The sequence below is a fragment of the Odocoileus virginianus genome, chromosome 11 (assembly GCF_023699985.2).
Source record: "Odocoileus virginianus isolate 20LAN1187 ecotype Illinois chromosome 11, Ovbor_1.2, whole genome shotgun sequence".
Taxonomy (NCBI): domain Eukaryota; kingdom Metazoa; phylum Chordata; class Mammalia; order Artiodactyla; family Cervidae; genus Odocoileus; species Odocoileus virginianus.
Window position 1 is genome coordinate 48,073,580 of NC_069684.1, and position 27,972 is coordinate 48,101,551.

At 37.2% G+C, this 27,972-nt stretch overlaps 1 protein-coding gene across 3 annotated transcripts in view; it reads left to right on the top strand.

The window, feature by feature from the left end:
• Positions 1-27,972, top strand: part of CNST (consortin, connexin sorting protein) — a 94,226-nt gene that overhangs the window by 20,459 nt on the left and 45,795 nt on the right. The window contains exons 2-3 of one of the 3 annotated variants that reach the window (XM_020915202.2): positions 3,698-3,906; positions 13,239-13,667. The exons of 1 other annotated variant lie outside the window; for it this stretch is intronic. In XM_020915202.2, coding sequence (XP_020770861.2) covers positions 13,289-13,667 — 379 coding nt within the window. In that variant the 5' untranslated portion in view covers positions 3,698-3,906; positions 13,239-13,288. The remainder of the gene's footprint in view (positions 1-3,697; positions 3,907-13,238; positions 13,668-27,972) is intronic. One more of the 3 variants, XM_020915201.2, reaches the window with a different exon arrangement.

The following is a 27,972-nucleotide window of genomic DNA, read 5'->3' on the forward strand; positions in this document are numbered from 1 at the left end:
CCATCCATTATTTTATATACCACTTCCATCCATTTCTTTTTCCTACACTGCATACTTGTCTCACACAATTTTGGGAAAGCCACAATATAACCTTCACCAAAATGAGTGAAAAACAAATGTTGCTGGAGAGCTTCTTTGAAAAGAGAGAAAGACCCAATGATGAGACAGCAGAAGACTCTAACACTGCCAACAAAAAGAAAGCTGCATTTTAAAGAAAATACCAAGAGTCCTACTTAAGTTATGGGTTCATTGAAACAACTGATTCATATTCTCCAAGCCTGCTTTTTATAATATGTCGCGACTGACTGTCCATTGAAGTCATGAAACCTTCACAACTGCTTTGCCACATGGAGATGAAACACCCTGCATTAAAGGACAAGCCTTTGGAGATTTTCCAAAGGAAAAAGCGTAAACATGAAGAACAGAAGCAGTTATTGAAGGCCACCACTTCATCAAATGTTTCTGCACTGAGAGCATTGTTCTTAGTGGCTAACTGCATTACTGAAGCTAAGAAACCCTTTCCTATTGGTGAAGAGTTGATCCTGCTTGCTGCTTAGGATATTTGTCGTGAACTTTTAGAAGAGACTGCAGTTCACAAGATGGCACATGTTCCTCCTTGCAGAGGATATTGAGGCATTGAGGCATAATTAATAGAGGATTAATGAGTCACTGTGGTACACAGTCCAGGTTGACAAGTCTACTGATGTTAACGACAAGGCAACAGTGCTTATTTTTGTGCATATATTTTTCAGGAGGATGTACATTAGGATATGTTACGCGCACCTTTGTTGCCAGCCAACACCATACCAGCCAACACCATAGGTGCAGAACTATTCAAGTCTTTGAATGATTACATATCAGGAAATTGGTGATACATGGAATTGGTCATTCCATGTCAGTATATACAGACAGAGCTGCTGCCATGACTAAAACTTTCTGGTTACACTACTCAGGTCACCAAGAGGTTGCTTCTGAATGTGAGTCATCCATGCAGAAATGCTGGCTAGCTGAAAAATGTCACCTGAACATAACAATGTTTTGCAGGGTGTGATTAAAAAGATCACATTTAAGCACACACCCATAATTCACATCTGTTAGCACAGCTCAGTGAGATGGACAGAAGAGCACACACATCTGCTTTTATACACAGAAGTGAGGTGTCTTTGTGAAGGAAGATCACTGGCCAGAGTTTTTGAGTTACAAGAGCTGCTCCAGAGATTTCTTTTAGAAAAACAGTCACCACTGGCAGCATATTTCAGTGACACAGAACTGGTGGCAAAACTTGATTACTTGTGTGACATAGTCAACCTGCTCAAAGAACTCACTCTGTCACTTCAGGGGAGAATGACAACTGTGTTCAAGTCAGCAGATAGAGTGACTGCATTCGAAGCCAGACTGGAATTATGGGAGCGATGAGTGAACAGTTGGGATTGTTGATGTTTTGAACGTTTAAAGAGATTTTGAAAGAGATTGAGCCAGGGCCTTCTTTCTCCCAACTGGATGCATTATTACTTGCCTCAGCTTTCAAAAGAGTTTGAGCATTACTCCCTTACCACAAAAGACCCCTCAACTGGGAAGGAATGGACGCCAGGTGAATCAGTTTTGTCCATGGTAGAAGAGGATCAACTACTTGAGATCACAAATGATGGTGGCCTTAAAAGTAGGTTTAAGTCACCTTCAAATCTTCACACGTTCTAGATCAAAGTCAAGGCAGAATATCCTGAGATTTCCACAGAAGCCCTGAAAAGCCTGCTTATATTTCCACCATCCTGTTTTTGTGAAGCAGAGTTTTCTGCAAGGACCGCAACCAAAACAAAATCACAGAGTAGACTGGACATAAGCAACACACTTCGGTGTCACTGTCTCCCATCAGCCCTAGGTGGGACCGTCTAGTTGCAGGAAAACAAGCTCAGGGCTCCCACTGATTCCCATTGTGGTGAATTGTATAATCATTTCATGATGTATCACAACGTAATAATAGAAATTCAATGCACAGTAAATGTACTTGATTCATCCTGAAACCAACCCCCTCACCCCCTGTCTGTGGAAAAATTGTCTTCCATGAAACCAGTCCCTGATGCCTAAAAGGCTACACTAGATATTTTTTAAAATACAGTGTTTACTTCATTAAAAAAAAAAAAAAAGGTCTTTGTAAATGTGTTAGCATAGATCCAGTGTAAGCTGTCTCCATCTATGACTGGACTTCTCTAAGGACAAAGAATAAATTGGTATTATATGTATTGTAAGTTATATTACAGTTTCCTTTCCTCCTCCTAATTTGTCCCAACTTTTCATCTTCAACAACTTAGCTCAGGTTGTACCTTGTATGTCGTCATCAGAGGCAGCACAGACTCTGGAGCCTGTCAGCCTCGGTTTGAGTTTCAATTCTGACAGCTGTTTGACCTGAGAAGTACTTAACCTATCAGTGCTTTGGCTTGCTCACCCATAAAATAGAGGTGCTAATAATAACTACCTAAGAGGATTGTTGTGAGGCTAAATGTATCAATATATCCAGGGCACAGAATAAGACTGTATGAATATTTGCTTTTATTCTCACATTCTGTTGTTATGGTTATTCCTCACAATAAGTGTAATCATTCTATGAAGGCATGTATTTGAACCTAAATATTTTTTGGAATTTTATGTTTTTTTAAATCATGCTTCATAACATCTGTTTTAACATACAAATAGTTCCCACCTCAGTTTTTGGAGTCAATTGATGTTATCAGGAAATGTTCACTTATCATCCTATGAATTTACAGATCCCTGGTTAACTTTTTTTTCCCTTGTTTTCTCTTTTTCTGTTAAGTATTTATTCATTATGTCTGACTATGTATGTTATACACATGTGCTCTCCAATAGCCTGTAAGTTCTTCTCAAGGAAGCATTCTGTCTCGATAATGATGACAAATGACAAATGCAACAATTACTCATCACAATATCATGCATCTTGCTATCATTAGAATTTCGTAATTAGTCCATCAAACATTTTAATATTGTGATTCAAGTATAAATCATAGCTGGAAGTGCCATCCAACATTATTTCTACTCAGTAGTTTGGGTCATATCCTGTAATCTACCCACTGCTTTATACTTGGGCTTCCCCAGTGGCCCAGTTGGTAAAGGATCTGCCTGCAGTGTGGGAGACCTGGATTTGATCCCTGGGTTGGGAAGATCCACTGGAAGAGGGCATGGCAACCCACTCCAGAATTCTTGCCTGGAGAATCCACATGGACAGAGGAGCCTGGCAGGCTGCAATCCATGGGGTCGCAAAGAGACACGCACAACTGAGCAACTAAGCACATTAAAAATCTACCAAATATTTAATTCTTCTCAGGATTTCCAATACCAAGCTTACACACTGAAGGAGAATGTTCATTCAACAGAAAATTCTTGAGTGGTTTCTTTGCATCTAGCACTAGCCTAGGCACTAGAAAGATGTTTTTAAAAGTGGCAGTGTATGGTAATTAACAGGGCACATTCCAGATTCACATAAATCTCGGTTCAAATCTCAGTCCTGCTTCTTTCTTGCTATATAAATTTTGAGCAAGTTACTCATTTCCCTTTATGTTTCCATGAGAATGAAATGAAAAATAGAAGGATTTCCATGAGAATGAAATGAAATAAGATGCGTGAAGTGTTAGTGTAATACCTGGCATTCATTAAATGTTGATAAATAATCACATATAATCTGCAGCTGTTTTAGGACATCAGAATAGGAACAATTATCCAGTAGACTTGGATTTTAACTGCCACATCGGGACAGAAAAGGAGGCCTTAAGTCCAAGCCAAGGAACCTGAGCAGGGCATTGGAACTGAGAGCTGCACACACAGCCAGGACCCTGAGGGTCTCAGTCCTCCAGTGATGGATTTAGGGGAAGGGGGCGTCTGCCTAGTAGCAAAGAGGTAAGGAGTTTTTCTGTCTCTGCCTTGATACTCTGTTGGAAAGTGGCTTCTTTTTGTGTTTGTAACCATGAGTCTATTAACTCTGAAGTTTGAGGTTCATATTAATGGTTTCCTCAGTTAAGAATTAATACAATAATTGGCCCTGTCTGGTAACATAACCAGGGATACCTGGGAAAAGCTAAAGCAATCTGGAAGAAGTGATCCTTAAATCTACCTATGCAAGATCCCTACAGAGCAGATTATCCAAAATCACAAAATAATTCGCCACGATCAACAGAAACAACAAACAATAGATTCAGACTCCTAAGAATGAGTATTTTCTTTATAATTATATGCTTATAATATTTTAATAAAATTAATAAAATGGGATAAAAAGGAAAAAGGTGCTATGAAAAAGTTAAAGATATTTTAAATAGTACCATATGACTTGTGAAAATAAAAATCACAAAAATAAACTGAGTGAACAAATTAAGCAACAAATCTTATACAGCTGAAGAAAGTAGTTGTTCACTGGATGTTATGTTTGATTTGGAATTCAAGCCACCAATCTCAATACAGAAATATAAAGAGAAATTATAAAAGAGTCAGTGATGTAGGTCATACAGTAAGGAAATCTAATGTACATCAACTAGTAATTTTTTTCTTTTTTTAATTTATTTTTTAATTGAAGGATAATTGCTTTACAAAATTTTGTTTTTGCCAACTCTCAACATGAGTCAGCCATAGGTATACATGCATCCCCTTCCTCCTGAACCTCCCTCCCACCTCCCTCCCCATCCCACCCCTCTGGGCTGTTGCAAGAATACCTTCTATGCATAAATAAAATCCATGTTTGCTGTATTCTCTCTTAGAATCATTACCTTCACATTTTACAATAATCAAGCATTTGTTTTTCTTGATTTTCTTTTTATATCCTTTTAGTTGTGTTATATAGGGCTTCTCTGGTAGCTCAGCTGGTAAAGAATCTGCCTGCAATTCGGGAGACCCAGGTTCAATTCCTGGGTCAGGAGGATCCCCTGGAGAAGGGATAGGCTACCTACTCCAGTATTCTTGGGTTTCCCTGGTGGCTCAGACAGTAAAGCATCCGACTGTGATGCGAGAGTCTTGGGTTTGATCCCTGGGTTGGGAAGATCCCCCGGAGAAGGGAATAGCTATCCAACTCCAGTATTCTGGCCTGGAGAATTCCATAGACTGTATAGTCCATGGGGTTGCAAAGAGTCAGGCACGATTGAGCCACTTTCACTTTCATTTGAGCTTCCTTGCTAGCTCAGTGGGTAAGAATCTGCCTACAATGCAGGAGACCCCAGTTCGATTCCTAGGTCAGGAAGATCTGCTGGAGAACGGATAGGCTACCCACTCCTGTATTCTTGGGCTTCCCTTGTGGCTCAGCTGGTAAAGAATCTGTTATATAATTTGTTGTGTTTTTGTTATTTTTTCATTTATTTTTTTATTGAAGTATAGTTGATTTACAGTGTGTGCTATATAGCAGAGTGGCTTAGTTATACACATATATACATTGTTTTTTTATATTCTTTTCTGTTATGGTTTATCCCAGGGTATTAAATATAGTTTCTTGTGCTATACAGTAAGACCTTGTTGTGTATCCATTTTATATGTAATACTTTGCATCTATGTCTTTTGTTACATTTTTAATCTTCTTAAGACCTAAGTTTTCTATGCTTTCAATTTATTAAGAGTAAATTCCTTATTGTGAGATAGAGCTTTTTATTTTTATTAAATAAAACATTCTAGCTTACCTTTGTACATAGTATCATATAGAAATTATTTAGAAAGATTACCATGCAGGCATCTTCAGTTCAGTTCAGTCACTCTGTCGTGTCCGACTCTTTGTGACCCCATGGACTGCAGCACACCAGGCCTCCCTGTCCATTTCCAGCTCCCAGAGTTTACTCAGATTCGTGTCCATTGAGTCGGTGATGCCATCCAACCATCTCATCCTCTGTTGTCCCCTTCTCCCGCCTTCAATCTTGCCCAGCGTCAGGGTCTTCTCAAATGAGTCAGTTCTTCTTATCAGGTGGCCAAAGTATTGGAGTTTCAGCTTCAGCATCAGTCCTTCCAATGAATATTCAGGACTGATTTCCTTTGGGATGAACTGGTTTGATCTCCTTGCTGTCCAAGGGACTCTCAAGCGTCTTCTCCAACACATAGTTCAAAAGCATCAATTCTTCGGCTGTCAGCTTTCCTTATAGTCCAACTCTCACATCCATACATGACTACTGGAAAAACTATAGCTTTGACTTGGTGAACCTTTGTTGGCAAAGTAATGTCTCTACTTTTTAATATGCTGTTTAGGTTGGTCATAACTTTTCTTCCAAAGAGCAAACATCTTTTAATTTCATAGCTGCAGTCACCATCTGCAGTGATTTTGGAGCCCAAAAAAATAAAGTCTGCCACTGTTTCCCCGTCTATTTCCCATGAAGTGATGGGACCAGATGCCATGATCTTCGTTTTCTGAATGTTGAGTTTTAAGCCAGCTTTTTCACTCTCCTCTTTCACTTTCATCAAGAGGCTCCTCAGTTCCTCTTCACTTTCTGCTATAAGGGTCGTGTCATCTGCATATCTGAGGTTATTGTATTTCTCCCAGCAATCTTGATTGAAGCTTGTGCTTCCTCCAGCCCACTGTTTCTCATGATGTCCTCTGCATAGAAGTTAAATAAGCAGGGTGACAGTATACAGTCTTGACGCACTCCTTTCCCTGTTTGGAGCCAGGCATCTTACTTGTTATAATTACTATTCAACATTTCTTAAGTACCAGGAATATTTTGAATATGGGAAAGTACCCAAAAAGGGGGACAACATGATCCTGAAAATAGGATATAACCAAGTACTTACAAATTAATTTTAAAAGCTTTTAGTATCTATTTCTTTCACTAGGTATTTACCTTGTTAAATTATAGTAATAATAATGTCTGTACTCAGGGAATGCTAACCGAATAACTAGTATTAGCAAGAAAGAATCATAAATGGAGTGGTTCGCTATGAGCCATGACTTTGGCTATGGTGGCACCATCAGTGCAGTATAATGGAGAGCAACATGGTCTAATAGAAATAGAATGTGAGCCATATATAGAATTCTGTTTTCTAGTAACCACATTAGAAAAGTGTTTGAAAAGATGAAACTAACTTTTTAAATTTATTTTTAAAAGGTGAGATTAATTTTAATAAGAGAGTTTATTTAATCCATTAGATCAAAATGTTATTTTAGCATGTAATAAACATTTAAAATTATTAAAGGTCTATTATTTTACACTATTGCCATTCCCAATAAGCCTTTGAAATATGGTGTTTATTTTACAAATATAGCACATCTCAATTTGGACACTTTTTTTATTGGCAATGTTTGATCTATATTTAGATTTCCTAAAATTTAGGTGAAAAAGCAAATTCACATACCCAGTTTACTCCAAACATGCATAATTTTTTCAATAATTGAATCAACAACTGTTTTAGAATTTAAATTAATTAAAATTAAAGTAAAAATTGAGTTCCTTAGTCTCACAGTTCATGTTTCAATTACTCAGGAGCCATATGTAGTTAGTGGTTACCATTGGTTAACGTAGAGACAGAATATAGCTAACAACTGAAAATGTCAACTAAAGGACCCTGAATCAAGCGTATTATTTTAGCTAAATTTTAATGTGAAGGGAATGATATAAATTAGCAAAAATTATTTTATTGATATTATGGGGATAACATTTTAAGTGAAGTTTATGTCTGAGTGTCATATGGTCTGCATCATTTTCAGAAAAACTGTGGAGATAATTGCAAACTTATCTAGTGCTCAGTTTGTGGTCTTCAGGTTGAGATTCTATTATTTCCTAGAAACTGCCTTATTGCTCTGATTGGTGCTCATTAGTGGGGTATGAAATCTGCCTAGTGAACCTTGAGTAGCATTTAAAGAAAATAAGAAATAGTATTGAACAGAATGGAGAATGTATCAGAGTACTTCATGTGTGTGTAGTCTAACCTTTGCTTCAGTTTTTTTATTTTTTATTTCTTAGTGTGTATTTTGTATGCACATGATCTCAATGAAAAAATGAATTGTTAATTTGGGGCTGCAAAATTTTTGAGAATTGTTTTTCTGGGGCATGCTTTTGATTGCTGATATACTAAATATTTCCTACAAGTACATATGTCTAAACAAAACATTAATCACAGAAAACTGTAGGTTTAGTAATGAGGTATAAGTAGTATTAGAACACATCAAGTGAGAAAGATGGCAAAATGTAAAGTGATATGTAGCTACCTTCATAGACACAACGTAGGCTTGTAGTGAATTTCTTCCTCAATTCTGAGTTATTATGAGTAGGCAGATTTGAATTTATGGTTAATAGAATATGTTATTGTTTTGGTAATTTGTCTTCTTCTCAATTTTGGTTTGACTGTAAGTCATCAAATTTAAGCTTGGGGTTGCATCTTAATTTTTAAGAAGAATCTTGGCTTCTTGCAAAGGTAAAAGTAAGTGTAGTGTTTAGGCCTCATTTACATGAATTACAGAAAAATGGCACTCAAAATCTTCTTAAAGCATTTTAATTAAAAAATTTATTATTACATATTTACCCATTCTTATAAATTAATGTTTTAATTTTAGTGACACTTGATATTTAGTCTTGCCAGATAATCCATTAAGATGTATCAAAAAATGAAGTCAAATTTATTAAAAAAAAAAAAAAAGAAGTCAGGGACCCTGATGACTCAGATAGTAAAAAAAAAAAAATTAAGTCAAATCATACCTGGGAGTGAGATTGTTTTTTTGACAAAATGTAGATTTGTTCATCTATTTATTTAAAGCTGCTTCCTCAGAGTTTTTAAAAAAATTTTTTTCAAGTTTTATGTAAGCCTCATGAATAGTTTGCTTGAAATTCTTCAGTGTGGAGTCAACATGTCAAATAACTTTTATGCAACGTACATATTTGGTATGCTCTTTTACCACAAGAGGCTGAAAACTTGGGCAGCACTTACTATCATGCTTTAAAAAGGCAAAAACTGGCAAAAATTATGCCCGAGTCAGTGCTATGCAGTGACTGCACTGTGTCACTGTTTCTTTTGTGAGAATTGGTGCAGTCACAGGGTCTCTCACATAACAGACATACAATTTAGATACAACAAATAACTTAGATTGCTATTTCAACTGGACTTCTAACCTCCAGTGTTGTTGTTAGTCGCTAAGTTGTGTCCAACTCTTTAGCAACCCCATGAACTGTCGCCCACCAGTCTCCTCTGTCTAGGGGATTTCCCAGGCAAGATTACTGGAGTGCGTTACCCTTTTCTTCTCCAAGGGATCTTCCCAACCTGGGGATTGAACCCGCATCTCCTTCATTGGCAAGCAGGTTCTTTACCACTAAGCCACTAGGAAAGTCAATATAATATTAGGGCATATTTTAAAGTACTGTGTGTTAACTGAGGCTTCTTGCTATGATTTTCTCTTGGCTAAATGCTTTTATATAGTGCAATAACAGGTATCATGAATATCAACTTTTTGAAATGCTGTCAGTGTAGCATTGAGGGAAAGGAAAGAGGAGGAAGAAGAGACAAAAATAACACTTTAATTTATAACTGTTTCTGAAAGCAGTAGGACTATACTAATTTGACATCCCATTAAGAATATTATCCTACTGCTTAAAGTGTTACAAATGAAATTTGTTAGAAATGAAGATAGAAGCCAAATATTATGTAATAGTTTCCTTTACCTCTCAGAGTATAGGCAGAGGAGTATATAGAAATCTGTGTGCCTTTCTGCTTTTTAGAGGGAAACTGTAGAAAATAAGTCCCATACTCCTTCATATATACATATGTACATATATACACTGCAGAAAACTGTATTTGGGAGAAACTCTGTGCATGCATGCCGTAGAGGTATACATTATATCTTACAGAATGTAGAAGTCAGAGAAGACAAATTGGAGTGACTTTTGCACCAAGCCACAAAGAATTGGTCAGTGTCTAATAATAATTACAGGACATTCATACTTAAAAGTATTAGTATTAGAAAATAGTTTACAAAGTGGGCTTTTGAGAATTAAACTAATTCTCAATAATAAAACATCTTTACAAAATAATAGGAGGCAAAATGTCTCTAGACCCAAAGAAGTAAGACACACTTTACTGGTAATAGATATTTAACATAAATAGTATATTAGTTTATACATCTTTTTTTTTTTTAAGTTCTCAACTGAAGAAGGTGGGCTAGATAATAAATTGTATATTGTGTGAATCCAGCAGTTCCCAGGGAAAGAGAGAACTTCCAGGAACTTGAGCTTCTTGGTTGTTAGAAGTGTGTCCTCTATTGTAGGGTGAGATTCTTATCTGAGGTACGCCACAACTGGAACGAAATATTAACTTGCTTTGCGCCATTGTCCATAGAGCATAATTAATGAGTGCAGCCTCAGGATCACAACCATTCCATGTTCTGTTTCTAAATTTATTAGCTGAGCTTTGACGAGATTATGAGACTTAGTTTCTTCATTAGTATAATAGAACTAAAAATTGGCCATGTGCTAGAGAAATTGTGAGAATTGAATAGAGTGTTGGTTTGAACAGTTTAACTGGCACATGATGCTTGATAAAGTTGCAAAATGTGATTTGTGATTTTATACTCACCAGGGAGCCTTAATCACTAATTTCTAGATATCTTTATCATCTGAAATGGTGTATAGAAGAGATAGTTAGAAGTCCCAGGAGCTTGCTGAGATATCCCTATCATAAATCAATACTTCAGCATTCTCAAATGATGCTGCTTAGTGTTAGTCTGTTATTAGGAACCTACTAATTTTCAGGAGGTTTAGAAAAGCTCTGTTTCTGAACCTTAAGCCACTCGAATAAACCTGCTACTATGCCCATCTGTGAGATTTTGGGGGCAGTATTTATGGCTGACTTTCTTGAACATTTACTGTGGGCCAGGTACTCTGCTTACATGCTATACCTGCCATGTCATCTAAGCCTCAAAAATGACTCTTTGAGGTAGGTATTACAGTTCTTCACTTTTACAAAGAGGAAATTAAAGCTTGGAGATGCTAGGTAATTTGCCTAAGGTCACGTAGACAGTTTGTTAAATGGCAGAGCCAGAAATTGAGCCTAGGTATGCCTGTGTTCTCAGACATTATGCTGAACTGCACAGGATTCAAATCAGAAAGACCTGGTTTCAGATTCAATTCCACTTATTTCTAGGAATAAATATGATTTTAAACAAGATATTTTTTCCTTTCCGAGCCCCAGAGTCTTCATCTCAAACACAGTATGAATACCTCCACGTAGGCCTGTTTGGAGGATTAGAAATCAGATCCGTGAAGCACCTGGCACAATCTCTAACACCTGACAGACTCAGCGAGAGGTGACTGTTGTTGTTTGGGGCTCCAGATCGCTTTCTGCCTTCCGCCTTGGCAAGAGATCTCTGTGTCTCTTTCAGATAAAAATAACCTTTATGCTTCCAACTGCAGATACATGCCAGAAAATAACTTCATTGTTTACATTAGAAAACAGCTGAGGCTGTTGACAGTTTTAAGAACTGACATTTCTCTTACATAGCCACATAAAATTTTCACTATTTTTACTTTTATTGTGGTAAAAATATATGACAAAAAATATGCCATTTTAACCATTTTTAAGCCTGCGGTTCAGTGGTACTGTTGTGTAACTGTTACCACTGTCTCTTTCCAGATCTTACCCATCATTCTAAGCAAAATCTCTGTAGCCTTTAAGCAGTAACTTCCGCCTTTGCCCTCAGACCTTTTAATCTAGTTTCTATCTCTGTGCATTTGCCTGTTATGAGTATTACATATAAGTGAAACCATATAGTATTTATCCTTTTGTGTCAGGCTTACTATTTTTAAGGTTCATTCATGATGTGGCATGTATTGGAACTTTATTCCTTTTTATGGTTGAATAAGATTCTGTTGTATAAATGTTATATTTTGCTTATCTCTTTATCCATCATGGGACACCATATTAGCCACATGCACTTTTAAGCTCTTGCTAGAATTTGGATTTTCTCATGATACAGATCCTGAAAATACTGTATTAATCACTTTTCAATTAAAAATTATATTCTAGTTTGAATTCATTTTAGGTCTAAACTAAGTTATTCTTAGTCAAGTTAAGTCCTTTTACTTTTTATATTATGTATCTGTTAATGAAGAAATATAGTATATACTTTAAGGAAAATGATACCAGCCAGATTTAGATATTTTTTATATTTGATAGGCAGTACTGAATCAGCTAAAATATTCCAGTTGTAAGATAATTGAAAGCATGTGATACAGTCAGTGTAGGATTCATGTTTTGTTTTATACTTTGTTTTCCTGTTTTTTAAAAAAATTACTTAAATATAATATTTATATATTTGCTGTTTCTAAAGAGCAAATAGCATTTCTATTTATTAATTTGAAGAATTTACAAAATTCTTATCACTGTGTTTTTCTCAAAATTGCTGAATTATATTTGATTCAAACCCAAAGCAAAACTTGGCAAGCATAAAATACCTAAATCTGGCTGGTATCATTTTTCTTAAAATATGATATACTTTCGGATCAGAAGAAGGGAAAAAAACATGACTGATACAAGGCTTAAAGTCTTATCTGTATGTCTTTAAAATGTTACAAGGATTCTTGAAGTAGATTTACATTTTTTCCAAGTCTAAACTAAATAGCTTAGAGTTAATCATGATTCTCTCTTTTTTTAAACTGAATAAAAGAAATTTGCTGACAATTCTAAAGTACTTTTCAGGGCTTATTTTTAGAAAGTAAAGTATGTAATGAGAATATATGCTACCTGAATTTTCCCCCATATACTTTTAAAAAAATTTATCTTAAAACTATTTTTAAATGTTTTCATTTATAAATATTGCTGCCGCTTGGCCATATAAGGACTTATACAAGTAACTTTCACATGTCTGTTAAGTGTCCAGGGATAAAATGAATGATTGGTTTTAGCAGACAGCCTTATTTAACCAATAATTTCTTTCATCAAGGAGGTGGTCCCAGCATTTTGCACCATTAGAATATCTTGAGAACTTCAAAAAATACATCGGTATTTAGGCTTAGCCCCCAGAAATTTTGATTTCATAGGTCTACAGTAGAAATTGGACAAGCTCCACAGGTAATAAACATGCACCCAGGATTTAGAACCATTGTATTCAAACAGGAACCAGGTGAGGTGGGGTAGGGTTGTAAGAAAAGTAGAAATAGGAGTGAGCCTTTGTAATTTCTGTTTCTTCCATATTTACAGTAAAACAATCCAGGAGAAGAGGAAAATCAAAGATCACTGAAAATCCAGAGTTCAAAAAATGAACTAGATTTTTCTTTTTGTCATTGTAGACATTGAAGGACTTTAATGAAACTTAAATGGTTCAACAAAAGATGCTCTAATGGATGACAGCGAAACTCCTGCATGTAATCTGCAGATAGAACCACAAGATGGATGTCATCCTGGTGACAGCGTGGAAAGTATAGTAACATGCTTGCCTTCTGCATCAGATGAAAATGAAAATCAACTTGATGGGGATGGGCTTGAGCTTCTGACCAGCAGTGACAGTGCAATGGGCAAACCTGAAGTGTTTCAGCAGGACAGTCTGAACAATAATGAAAGCTGCACACCAAGCTGTGAGGTGGCTGCAAGTGAGAACTCGGAAAACATTTCTTGTGAAAGCCCCAAAGACAGGCAGCCCTTCTTGAGAAAGGACCACAGGATACCTGGAAGCAGAAGTTCAAGAAGCAAAAGAGGCACTGTAAGGAAGATACCACAAGGTATTTGTTTTTAAATTATTTTTAACTAAGAATAAACAGTCTTCCCATCCCATACTGTGTGTATTGTCCTGCTTCTTGCTTTTCTTCTCTTAATATGTTCCAGAGCTAGTTCTGTGATAGCACATGCAAACCACAGCTGTGTGGCATGCCATGTATGTGACATGTGTCTCTATAGTGTTCGTTGTATGGGTGTACTATGAAGTATTTAACCACATGGCTATTCCCAGTATTCTACAACAAATGTGTTGAAGTTGGCATTTTTTGTACATGTCTTCTCACTAGATGCTTTTTATGTATGTATAGCCTTTTCCTATATCTATTAGACCATTTTCTACCAATATCAGTATTAAAAATTTCCTTCCGTTGTCACTTTGGCTTTGATTTCTAACCAGTGAGTTTATGGGCTAGTCCAGTCTTACACAGATTTTTTTGGATCTTTACATCTTACTTCATTAATGTATAGTAATATACATCATATAACAATGTTGAGTAAGACATCTAGCTTTATATTACTTTGGTTACAGAGTATTTTTCATCTGGCGTATAATTTGCCAGTTAAAATTTGGAGCTATGGACTTTTTTTGCCTGAATGACAAGGCACCCATGGGAAAAGGCAGCCTCTGGTTATTTTTTGATCAGAACCATGTGGGGTCTAGAGAGTTCTGGACACCTTAGTCTGGGACACCTTAGTGTAGCACCACTTTACCTACACCTCCAACCTGTGTGAGGCTTTGGAGGACGAAATGGACTGTCTCATCTGCTCTCTTCTTCTTTGGCTGATTGAGAAATATGGTCAGTCTGTCCATATCCTGTTTTTTATTTGTGTTTGTTTATTTGGAGTAAAATATGAAACTTTTCAGTTTCTACAAATCCTTGGTTGTTCAGTAGGGCAATTTGACAGCTTTTTACTGTAACTCATCATTTGGCTTTCCAATTAATGGATCCCTTTTTCTTTGCTTTTTCTTAGTAAACTTAACACAAAAAAAATTTTGATGAGAGATTTGAAAGCATTTTCTTAAAAGACCTAAGTGTAAACAGATGATATATACAGTGCTATTTGTATGTAAATTGATTTATTCTGTAAACATAAGTCAAGAGTTATTTGTTCCTCTCTAATGTGACCTCGTGATGCTTTTAAGAACTGAGACCTAGTTGCATATGTGTGTCAGTCAGTCCCAGCTTCAAGAGTGATGGCTCCTTTTATTTCTTCCATGATCTTATTCCAGTTATCCTAGGTATGATTATATAATTTCAAGTTATTTAGTACTTATTATCCAGTGAGTAGATATGTATAGAATTGGTATCCCTAATGCATTTGAAATATATGATTTATAAAACTTAGGGACACTTTTTATACAGATTATTTTTAAAATTATTTTATATACCTTTAATAAAATGAGTTTAAGAGTATAAAAAAACTGAATTATGAGTTGTAAACCCTAAGTTCAAATCTTATTACTTCTGGTTCTTGGTCACCTGGTGAGTCTTAACCATTCTGTATTTTAGTTTCCACATCTGTGTAATGATGATGTTTATCTACATATATCTATAAAATTCCTTTTTGAACTGTGAATTTCTCAGATTTCTGAATCGAGATGGTACAGTCTAAACTCAATTAAAATTTAGTAATTCCTCTCTAGTGTATCTGTTGAGTTTTTCATGTGTAAGCAATACATTGGTACATTTTTGTTTTTAAACATCATCTTTAACTGGAGTACTGTAAAAGCCCTCTGCAAACATTTCTTCCATCTTATGTTCTGCTAATCCATTCTGCATGTTAGGATTAAAAAGGCAGAGAGTTTATAGTTAGAGATCTAGACATGGGCATATTTGGTCTTTTCAGTATTTAATTCCAAGATCCTACATAAATAAAGTCTCACAATTTTGCAGATAAATACTTTTCTAATAATAGAATAGCTTCTCAAATGTGATTTGAAAGACATATAAAACATGATGTTCAATCCCAAACCTGAAGTAAGTTTTTTATAGCTGGGTGCCCTTTCAACAGTTGTTTATTGGAAACAAACATTAAGGTGAACTTATTTACTATTATGCTTACAGGTGGTGCTAGTGGTAAAGAACCCGCCGGCCAGTGCAGGAGACCTAAGAGCTGTGGGTTCAATCCCTGGGTCGGGAAGATCCCCTGGAGGAGGGCATGGCAGCCCACTCCAGTATTCTCGCCTTTAGAATCCCATGGACAGAGGAGCCTAGCAGGCTACAGTCCATAGGGACTCAACAGACACAACTGAAGTGACTTAGCATACATGCACACATTATGCTTAAATTGTAGTAATTTTTCATGTATCCAGTAGCTAGTACTAGGGGAAAAAAAATTGGAGTAGTAGTATTAGGAGACATCATTATTTACTGGTTTTCTGGAGTTCGAATTTCTGTAAACATGCTAAAACCTGGAACTTGTCCCCAGGAAAATCTAGTTGTCATTATATTACGAGAATTTTTTTTTCCCAAAGAGAATGGAAGCCCCTTGATATAGTCAACTAAACAGGGTTTCAAGCTGCATTCCATCAAGTTTTCCCTGTGGCCAAATCTGGTGGAGCTTAGGTAAATATCCTAAAAACAAGTGAAAATCAATACATTTTTTATGTTTTATTGAATTATAGTTAAAACCAATAAATTTTTTTAACAGCTTGATTGAGATACAATTCACATACCATATAATTCACTCATATAATAAAGTGTACAATTCAGTGATTTTTAGTACATTCACAAAGCCATGCAGTCATTACCATGGTCAGTTTTAGACAGTTTAGTTTATTTTCATTACCACAAAAAGAAACCCCGTACCTATCAACAGTCATTCTATTTACTCTGCCCTGAAGCAGGCTATGGGAACTCTCATGGGCATTCATTTGTTAAATTCCCTTGGAGTTTCATGAAGTTCATTTCTTGAAGTACTTTTTCAGATCTGCTATATATAAAATCTAAATGTTGAGTTTAGGTTACTCAGGCAGTTGTGTGCCCTCAGTGAGCCTTTTATATGAAAGGAGAAAGGAAATAATGGTTTCTGAGTTTAAGACAGTCTGGCTGGATATCAAGGTGCTTAAATAATAAGGTAAACTTACAGAACCAGACCGTGGCTTCGTGTGGCTCGTTAAATTTTCTGAAGTTCTACTTCTTTAGGAGTTCAGCAAAGCAAGCAAGCTGAAAGAAGTGTTGTTCTTCCCTCTCAAGATAAGTGTCCTTCGTGGCATCTGAGAAGAAAATAAGGATATTCTTTTGAATATGTTTATGTCAGAAACTGCTATGATGGCACATTCCTACTAAAACACTTAAAACAGGTGATTTAGGTAGTGAAAGGGGTGGTCTTTCAGCCTTGAGTCCCATCCCCCAAAAGTCATGAAGCATTCATAGTAATTTTCATGTCCTCAGTCGTTCAGTTGTGGCTGACTCTGCTACCCTATGAACCGTAGCCCACCAAGGCTCCTCTGTTGTAAAATAAAGTTGTGGCTATTTCTATGTCTTTCCTTCCTTATAGTGACATTGAAAAAAAGTCTTCATTGCTGTGATTTCATGTTATGATTCTTAGAACCATTGCATAACTAAAATTCCTCAAATCGCCTGTGTATGCTGATGCCTGTCTTGGCCATGAACTTGGGAAATGAATCAGAAATAAATTTTAATATATGAGTATGCAGTTTCTATGCTAAATTTGCTATGCTTTGTTCCTTCTTCCTTCCAAAATTTCCTCTTTCAAAGGTTCAAGTTAGTGCTATGAAAATAGAAGAGTGTTCAGCGTTTAAATATCTTCAGTTGTTGGCTAAACACATTTAAGCAGTTAAAAGGAAATATTCCTTCCTTTTCCTTAACACTACATACTAGTATTATGAGGGACAAGGTTGAAAAATGAGTCAGCTCCTTTCTGACCTAACCTGGGGTCAGAGGGTTATCTTATGTAGTTATAGCGTAATTACCATCTGCTGGGGCAGCGAATTCTCCTCCTGTGCCCTCAGGTGGCGGCCTCTGCCTTTAGAGGGAGCAGCACAGGGCTGTGATTAAGATCTCAGGCTCCAGTCACGCTGCCCTGTGACCTAAGGTAAGCGACCTGAATCCTCTCAACCTGGATCCTTATAAATTATTGGCTAAGGATTAAATTAAAGACATAATAGAGTGAACCCAAGCACTTAGGAGACACTCCAAGTAGTAGCACAGTTTTCAAGATTGAATTGTTGTCTGATAGGATAATTATCTTTGTCAACTAAAAAAAAAAATCACAGCCTGAAGGTTGAGAATCATACTTTCTTTGACAGACAAAACAGAACTTAAGCCCAGGATGCAGCCTCTCATCAGAACTGCTCCAAATAGGTAAGGGAGGAGCCAAGATACATAGGAGTTTTCACAACAAAGGCCAGGAAGTGGGAATATTACAAGATCGCTGTTAATTAAAGAAAACGAGACATCTCGAGTTAAGGAATTTAGTACTTCTCTACAAATGGGAAGATGCAAGGGCTTGCTGAGATCACCCATTTGGTATGCACCTCCGCCCTCTGGGACCAGTATCCTGTGCTTTCTTGTCCTGACTCTCTGGGTACCTCACCGGGGTGGCTGCAGTGACTGACTACTAAATAGTGAGCATCCTGTTTCTATCCTGAGTTCCCTCAGGGTTCACCTTCTGGGCAGCTGTGATGTGATGGCATGATGGCTTGATGATTGCGACATCCTGTGTTTACTGATATGGCAGGTGGGATTTTTTTTTTTTTTTCCCCTCTGACAGCCTGTGGGAGCTCTCATGGGCATGCATTTGTTAAATTCCCTTGGAGTTTCATGAAGTTCATTTCTTTTTCACATCTGTTGTATATAAAATCTAGTTTAGTAATTATTAATAGAAGTGAAGCCAAAATTCTGGAACTTAAGAATACAGTAATTGAAATGAAAATTTCACTTAAGGGGATTCAACAGCAGATTTCAGCAAGCAGGAAAAAGAATCCATAAACTATGTCCAGAGGCATGGATTTAAATTAAAATACTCTGAAGAATACTACTGTATCATATAACTTTTGAGGTAGACATATTGTTAATTAAGAATCATCACCTCAATCTTTGGGAAGTAATATTATTTTTGTCTTAGAGATGGAGGGAGGGGGAAACGCATAACTATTGCAGCCTCATAAAGATACGTTGGTTGAGAAGGAGTTTAAATTCTGTAGAGCTCCTGGAAGATAGTTTGGTAATTCCTTGAAACGTTAAACATAGAATTATCATTAAATCCACCAATTCTACTTCTAGATATGTACCCAGAATAATTGAAAGTAATGCCTCAGATAGCTGTACACCAGTGTTCAGGGCAGCTTATTCAAAGTAACCAAAAGGTGTTAACACCCCATATGTCCATTGATAAAATATATGAAGAAAAAAAATATATATATATGGAAACATTGTTCAGCCTTGAAAGGGGTAATAATCTGATACATGCTGCAACATGGATGAATCTTGAAGACATTGTGCTGAGTGACACAAGCCAGACGAAAAAAGACAAACATTGTGTGACTCTACTTAGAAGAGGTACTTAGTCTAGGCAAATTCATGGAGACAGAAAGTAGAGTAGAGCTGTTGACTTGAAAAAAAAAGTACAACCTAGAAGAGAGATTGTTTAATTTGGCAGACTTTCTGAGGATTTAAACCCAGGAGTCAACCTTTTTCCAGAGAGACTGTTCCCAAGAGGTAAGGTAACAACTGGGAAACAGAGCAGTTTTTGCAACAAAAACCAGATGAAAAATTACCATTAAATAAAGAAAACTAGACCTCTCAAGTTAATAAATTCAGTGCTTTTCTATGTATAGGAAGATGTGAGAGTCTGGGCTCACTGAAATCATTCCTTTGATATGCATTATAATTATCTAGGGCCTGTATCTTACTTTTTTCCATCCTAAATACCCTCAGGATGTACCATGGGGGAGAGGCTGCAGTAGCTGATATCAGTGGCTGGCAGCTTGTTTGTGTCCATCCTGAGTTCTCTCAGGGCTTACCAGCTGGGCAGCTGCAGGGGCTAATGATGTGATGGCCGCAACATCCTTTGTTTACTGAAATGGCAGGCAACATTTTTCATCCACAGAGGATTCCAGATGTAAAGCAGGAGGGAAATGGGGAGTTAGTGTTTAATGGGTGCAGAGTTTCTGTTTGGGTGATGAAAAGTTCTGCAAATGGTAAGTGGTGATGATTGTACAACATTGTGAATGTAATGTTACTTTTTCATACAGTTCAAAAGGGTTAAAATGTTAAGTTTTATGTTACATATTAAAAAATCACCAACTAACAATTCAGAGAGTTCCAAATTCACTGTCACGGACATATTTAATTTAATTTGATTGCAGCTTGCTGAGTTTTAAAAACAAAGGTTCTTGAACATTTTCTGAGCACTTAGTGTGTGAGTGCCACTGTGATACCTGCTTTGTATGAAATATCTCATTTAATCTTCTTGTTAAGTACCACGATTAACCTCAATCTCTAGGGGAAGAATCCGAAAGCACAGAGAGAAGTAACTTGCCCGGGATTGTACTGCTGACAGATGACACTCAGGATTTGATCCGAGCCAGTCTGACTTCAAACTGAGCCTGATAGTTAAACTACGCTATTTGACATTTTCTAATTTTGAAGTGTGTTTAAAGAAAAGTTCTGTTTCATGTCCAACTTAACATGCTTTGCCACAGGACCATTTCACACACACTTTCTGAGTGTGTTGCCAGCCACGCTTCTTCAGAACAATTCCTGCTTACTAGCCTTAGCAAGATGAAACACGATCAGAGAAAAGGGTGTTGGTTCACCCTGAAGGAAGTGGTGGAGTTTGGTTTGTTTCATTGTCTCTGAATTCTCAGATTCTTTAGTTGATCTAACCTCAATGTAGTGAGAGGGACTGTCAACAGTTGGGTCAAGGACAGTTTTGTTTTTTATTAATCTAGGATAAAAATAACCTTTATGCTAAGTCGCTTCAGTCTTACCTGACTCTCTGTGACCATGTGGACCACAGAAAACATACCAGGCTCCTCTGTCCATGGGATTCTCCAGGCAAGAATACTAGAGTGGGTTGCCATGCCCTCCTCCAGGGAATCTTCCCAACCCAGGGATTGAACCCACTTCTCCTAGAGTTCTTTACCACTAGCACCACCTGGGAATCCCCACTGACATCTTTTAGTCTTCTGGACAGTTTCTTCCCTTTTAGCCAGAGCAAGCTGATTAAAAAAGCCCGAGGACTCCCTTTAACACTAACTGGAAGTTCAAAGTTCAAGCCTCATCAAGTATTCCCTTAAATACATCAAGTCAATCACCATTCCCTGTCCTCTCAAACCGTTTTTTGAACACCTTGGAAATCTTCATCCTGCCTCTTGTTGTCATTTAGTCATTCAGTCATGTTCAACTCTTTGCCACCTCATAGACTGTAGCCCACCAGGCTCCTCTGTCCGTGGAATTTTCCAGGCAAGAATACTGGAGTGGGTTGCCATTTCTTTCTCCAGGGAAAGTTTTTTTTTTTTTTTAAGCAGTGAATGTAGTTTTGTTTCCAAATATCTTTCTTTGAAAACTCAATGTTCTTAGTTGAAAGTAGATAGATCATGGAATTGTGAATAAATAGCAGTGTTCAGTTCAGTTTAGTCCCTCAGTTGTGTCCGACTCTTTGCAACCCCATGGACTGCAGCACACCAGGCCTCCCTGTCCATTACCAACTCGCAGAGTTTACTCAAACTCATGTCCATTGAGTCGGTGATGCCATCCAACCATCTCATCCTTTGTTGTCCCCTTCTCCTCCTGCCTTCAATCTTTCCCAGCATTAGGGTCTTTTCAAAAGAGTCAGTTCTTTGCATCAGGTGGCCAAAATATTGGCGTTTCAGCTTCAGCATCAGTCCTTCCAATAACATTTGCTATGACCAGTGCGTTCTCTTGGCAAAACTCTTGTTAACCTTTGCCCTGCTTCATTCTGTACTCCAAGGCCAAATTTGCCTGTCACTCTGAGTATTTCTTGACTTCCTACTTTTGCATTCCAGTCCCCTATAATAAAAAGGACATCTTTTTGGGGGTGTTAGTTCTAGAAGGTTCTAAAGGTCTTCATAGAACTGTTCGACTTCAGCTTCAGCATTATTGGTTGGGGCATAGACTTGGATTATTGTGATATTGAATGATTTCCCTTGGAAACAGATCATTCTGTCATTTTTGAGATTGCCTCCAAGTGCTGCATTTCAGACCCTTTTGTTGACTATGATGGCTACTCCATTTTTTCTAAGGGATTCTTGCCCACAGTAGTAGATATCATGGTCATCTGAGTTAAACTCACCCATTCCAGTCCATCTTAGTTCGCTGATTCCTAAATGTCGATGTTCACTCCTGCCACCTCCTGTTTGACCACTTCCAATTTCCCTTGATTCATGGACCTAACATTCCAGGTTCCTATGCAGTATTGCTCTTTACAGCATTGGACTTTACTTCCATCCCCAGTCACATCCACAACTGAGTGTTCTTTTTGTTTTGTCTCTGTCTCTTCATTCTTTCTGGAGTTCATTCTCCACTGATCTCCAGTAGCATATTGGGCACCTACCGACCTGGGGTATTCATCTTTCAGTGTCCTATTTTTTTTTTTTTCTTTCAGTTTTTTAAAAGTATTTATTTTTTTTTTCCATTTATTTTTATTAGTTGGAGGCTAATTACTTTACATCATTACAGTAGTTTTTGTCATACATTGAAATGAATCAGCCATGGATTTACATGCATTCCCCATCCCAGTCCCCCCTCCCACCTCCCTCTCCACCCGATCCCTCCGGGTCTTCCCAGTGCACCAGGCCCGAGCACCTGTCTCATGTACCCAACCTGGGCTGGTGATCTGTTTCACCCTAGATAATATACATGTTTCAATGCTGTTCTCTTGAAACATCCCACCCTCGCCTTCTCCCAGAGTCCACAAGTCTGTTCTATATATCTGAGTCTCTTTTTCTGTTTTGCATATAGGGTTATCGTTACCATCTTTCTAAAGTCCATATATATGTGTTAGTATACTGTAATGGTCTTTATCTTTCTGGCTTACTTCGCTCTGTATAATAGGCTCCAGTTTCATCCATCTCATTAGAACTGATTCAAATGAATTCTTTTTAATGGCTGAGTAATATTCCATGGTGTATATGTACCACAGCTTCCTCATCGCCTTTTCATACTGTTCATGGGGTTCTAAAGGCAAGAATACTGAAGTGGTTTGCCATTCCCTTCACCAGTGGACCACGTTTTATCAGACCACTCCACCATGACCCGTCCGTCTTGGGTGGCCCTACATGGCATAGCTCATAGTTTCATTGAGTTAGACAAGGCTGTGGTCCTGTGATCAGATTGGCTAGTTTTCTGTGATTGTGGTTTTCAGTCTGTCTGCCCTCTGATGGAGAAGGATAAGAGGCTTATGGAAGCTTTCTGATGGGAGAGACTGACTGAGGGGGAAACTGGGTCTTGTTCTGATGGGCAGGCTTCCCTGATAGCTCAGTTGGTAAAGATTCCGCCTTCAATGTAGGAGACCCTGGTTCGATTCCTGGGTCAGGAAGATCCACTGGAGAAAGGATAGGCTATCCACTCCAGTATTCTTGGATTTCCCTTGTGGCTCAGCTAGTAAAGAAGCAGCCTGCTATGTTGGAGACCTGGGTTCGATCCCTCGGTTGGGAAGATCCCCTGGAGAAGGGAAAGGCTACCCACTCCAGTATTCTGGCCTGGAGAATCCCATGGACTATACAGTCCAAAGAGTCTTTGCAACTATACATGTCACAAAGAGTCAGACGTGACTGTTTCTTTACCTCTCATCTAAATGAAGTTTCTTAGGAGAGTCCATATAGGGTATATTCCTGTTTAACAGGTAGAAAAATAAAGGATTAAAGAGATTGACTTGCCTAGAGTTACAGAACTAGAAAGCAGTTGATTTTTGAATTCACAGCCAGGCACTTGACTTCCAAGCCAAGGCTCTCATTTAATCTCTGATTAATTTCAGTTGCTTCATCTATAATTTCTCATCCCTACTTTATAATGTTGTGAGGATTTAGTGGCATAGTGAATATAGGCTCGTAGTGTACCCTGTGGTACATAATGTTTAATCCACATTTTCCCCAAGAAGTGTTCTAAGTACGTGCTGTGTGTCAGGCACCGTGCTTACTGTTGATGTCACAGTGATGAAGCATACCTCTACCCTTCAAAAGCTAACTGACCAGGCAGAGGGACCAGCATGAACAAAAAGCAGGTTGTTTTCTAAAGTCACACTAACCTGCATATAAGAAGGCATCCTTATACTCTGAATAGTAGTAGACAGTATTTGAAATGATTGAACTTTTATTGTTTTAATTTGAAGTATAGTTGTTTTATAATTTTGTGTTAATTTCAGCTATGCAGCAAAATGATTGAATTATATAAATAGACATTGTTTTTTAAAATAGTCTTTTCCATTTGGGTTTATCATAGGATACTGAAATATAGTTCCCCATCCTATACAGTAGGACTTTGTTTTATATATTTATATAATATATATAATATTTATATAATATATATAATATTTATATACTATTTATATATATTATATATATTATATATATTAGCTTACATTTGCTAACCCCAGCCTCCTACTCCATCCTTCTCCCAACTCTCTCCCCATTAACCACCACAGATCAGTTCTCTGTGCCTGTGAGTCTATTTCTGTTTCATAGATAGGTTCATCTGTGTTGTATTTTTGATTCCACATACAAGTGATATCATATGATATTTATCTTTCTGACTTACTTCACTTAGTATGATATTATCTAGTTGTATCCATATTGCTGCAAATGGCATTATTTCATTTTTATGGCTGAGTAATATTCCACTGAATGTAGGTACTACATCTTCCTTATTCCTTCATCTGTCAATGGAGTTAGGTTCTTTCCATTTCTTGGCTATTGTGGATAGTTCTACTGTGAACGTAGAGGTGAAATACATTAAGCCTTTAAATAACCCTTCTTCCATCCCAAACATCCCCATCAGCCTAGTTTACATCATTACTTTCACTGTTTTATCCTAAGTATAGTCATTGCTGCTATCTTTACCTAGACCTGGATGTCTCATTGTAGCATCTTTTCAAACCCCATTTTGCCTGTGATAATTTTCATTATCTTGATTAATTACAACCTCAAGTACTAGCTATGAGATTTTTGCATTTAAGTTATGTAGTTACATCATTTTCCCTGTCATGTAGAGAAATAGTTACTATCTCTTCAGTATATTAACAAATGGCAGATCAATGCTAGATTATTAAAGGAGAATACTCCTAGTAATTTAGTGTTAGAATACATCCCTAATGAGTTAAGGTAAAGGGTACCAGCACTGTTCTCCCCTGGATATGTCTCTTGACCACTATGAGAGACAGATTCTGAGTTGAATAAAACTACATGTCAAAACTGACACACAGTTCAGTTACGAATTTTATGGTATGATAAATTGAGTAAAATCTCTCAGGTAAAGTTACTCCTCTAATCTCTGGCCCAAGGCAGTTACAAGTAATTTTTTAAGTGTAAAACCTCAATAGGTACATGTAAACTGTGATGTCTATTTTAGAGCTTGACGAAGTTGACAGATATTAAGTGAAATGAAGGCCTATGATTTGACTGTCACCACCCACATATACTTACAAATAGAACTCCAAATTGGTTAGCAGCAAGTTTTAACCGTAGCCCACAGATGAAGACAAATAGAATTTTTTGTTCCTGTCTGGATGTATAGATTCATATCTGATACAAGAAAGCTTCATTTATATTGAATGACAGTTTGTAGTGAAGGTGAAATTATATGTACCAGTATATGTTTTGATTTGGCTTTTCTCATTCACAATAAATGTATCTTTACCATTAAAATATGTCTTTACCATGTTATTAGAAGGAATTTTCCTATTAATTGGTGACATTCTTTTTCAAGCAAAACTTTTTAAGACCAATGTGACATGAAAAATAATTTGAAATTCACATGGGAAAATACTGGAACTTCCATATTATGACATAAATGCTTTCTTACGACTACTTTAAAATGTTCTAGTACATTATGAACGTATCAATTCAAAACATGCTAGTCATTCTGAGTACTCATGGTTACACAAGTATTTATTTTCCTTATTGTCTTTACTAAAATTAAGTTCAGGCATGTTCAAACTTATAATATTAGTGAGTAATAAATAAGCAATTTGATATTCCAACATAGTTTTTATAATTCCTGTTATTCAATATGGCAATAGAAATATGAGCTTCATTAGCTTTATTTACACTTCCCTCTTAATGTTTTCTTCAAATTAAAAAAACAGTGCTGTCTCAGAAGTGCTTTACAAGTCCTGTGACCTTTTTAATTCAAGTGACTGTGAAGCGTCAGGATATTATTTTAAGGATGATCTTTGGGAGGATACCTGCCTTTTACATTTACGATCTCATTTAATTCTCAAAATAGTTTTATAAGATGGTAGAACACCCAGTTTAGAGATCGATTGGGAGGCTAGGGAGTGAAGGATTGACTGATGTGCCATAGGAATAGCCAATAAGTGCTGGAGACAGGGAGGGCACTCAGGGCTGCCCTTATGTCCCTGTCATTCTTCTTCTAGCTTTGGGGGAATAGGTTTCTCAATGCAAGTTTTTTATTCTAGCAATGTGAAATTAATCAGGATGTATTTTAAGTAGTTTAAAAATTGATGTAGCTAGAATTTGGCCAACTATTGTTTTCCTATTGAATTTTATATGTAAAATATATCCTTGTCACTTAACTACATATATGATAACAATTTATGTTTCTTTGGTGGTGGGGGTCTAGTCACTAATCATGTCCGACTCTTGCGACCCGATGGACTGCAGCCTGCCAGCCTCCTCTGTCCATGGGATTTCCCATGCAAGAATATTGGAATGGGTTTCCATTTCCTTCTCCAGGGGGTCTACTCCACCCAGGGATGAAGCCTGCATCTCCCACATTGCAGGCGGATGCTTACCGTTGCGCCATCCTGTGTTGTGTTGTGTTAGTCGCTCAGTCGTGTCCGACTCTTTGTGACCCCTCGGTCTCTCCATGGAATTCTCTACACAAGAATACTGGAGTTGGTGGCCATTCCCTTCTCCAGGAGATCTTCCTGACCCAGGGATTGAACCGGGGTCTCCTCCATTGCAAGCAGATGTTATTTTTTTTTACCATCTGAGCTACCAGGGAAGCCCCAAAATTATTTCCCTAAAAGCTTAACAACACTGAAAACAGAAACCTGCTCTTTAGTGTGGAATGATGCATAATTCTTTTTGCACGGCCATTCCGTTATTTTCTTGCAAACTCTGATATGCTTCTGTTTATGCAATCCACAGTTTATGCAAAATAGTCACAGTGGTTAAAAAAATACAGCATGTGGGGTGTGGAGCAGCTAGAAGATACTTGTATTACACAGGTACCCTTATCTTCAGTTTTCTTGAATGATTGAACAGCCTTGTTCACAGCAGTATTTTACATTTCATTTATTTAAGTTGTGCATATTTGAGGTGTATAACATGATGATTTGATACACATAATGCAGTCAGACTAATTAACATGTCTCATCTCATAGTTATCATTTATTACTGTGTGATGAGTACAGCTAAAAGCTACTCTCTTGGTGTATTTTCAGTGTTCAACACAGTATTATTATGTAGAGTCATCATGCCTGTACATTAGACGTCTAGATTATTCATCTTACATAACTGCAGCTCTGTACCTTTTGATCAGCATCTCCCCATCTGCCCCCACCAGCCCTTGGTAACCATCATTATATTACTTTGCTTCTTTGAGTTTCACTTTAAAATTTTATTTTTTAGATTGCACTTATAAGTGAAATTATGTAGCATTTGTCTTTCTCTGCCTACCTTATTTCACTCAGCATGATGACCTCCTAATTCATCCAAGTTGTCATATAAGGTAGCATTTCCTTCTTTCTCACAGTTGAATAATACTTCATTTTATCTGTGTGTCACCTTTTCTTCAGCTGTTGATCCATTGACAGACACTTGGTTTCTTTCCATATCTGAACTACTGTAGTGATGCTGTAATGAACCTGGGGGTGCAGATAATCGTTTTGATTCTTGATTTTGTTCCCTTTGTGTGCATACCCAGAAGTGGAATTACTGGATGATAGGGTAGTTCTAGTCTTAGGTTTTTGAGGAGTGTTGGTACTGTTTTTCATAATAGCTGTACCAATATGCATTTCCACCAACAGTTCATTCAAATTGTTTTCTTGCGATTGAGTGGTTTGAATTCCTTACATATTTTGGATATTCACCCCTTTTCAGATGGATGGTTAGCAAATATTTTCTCCCACTTTATAGAT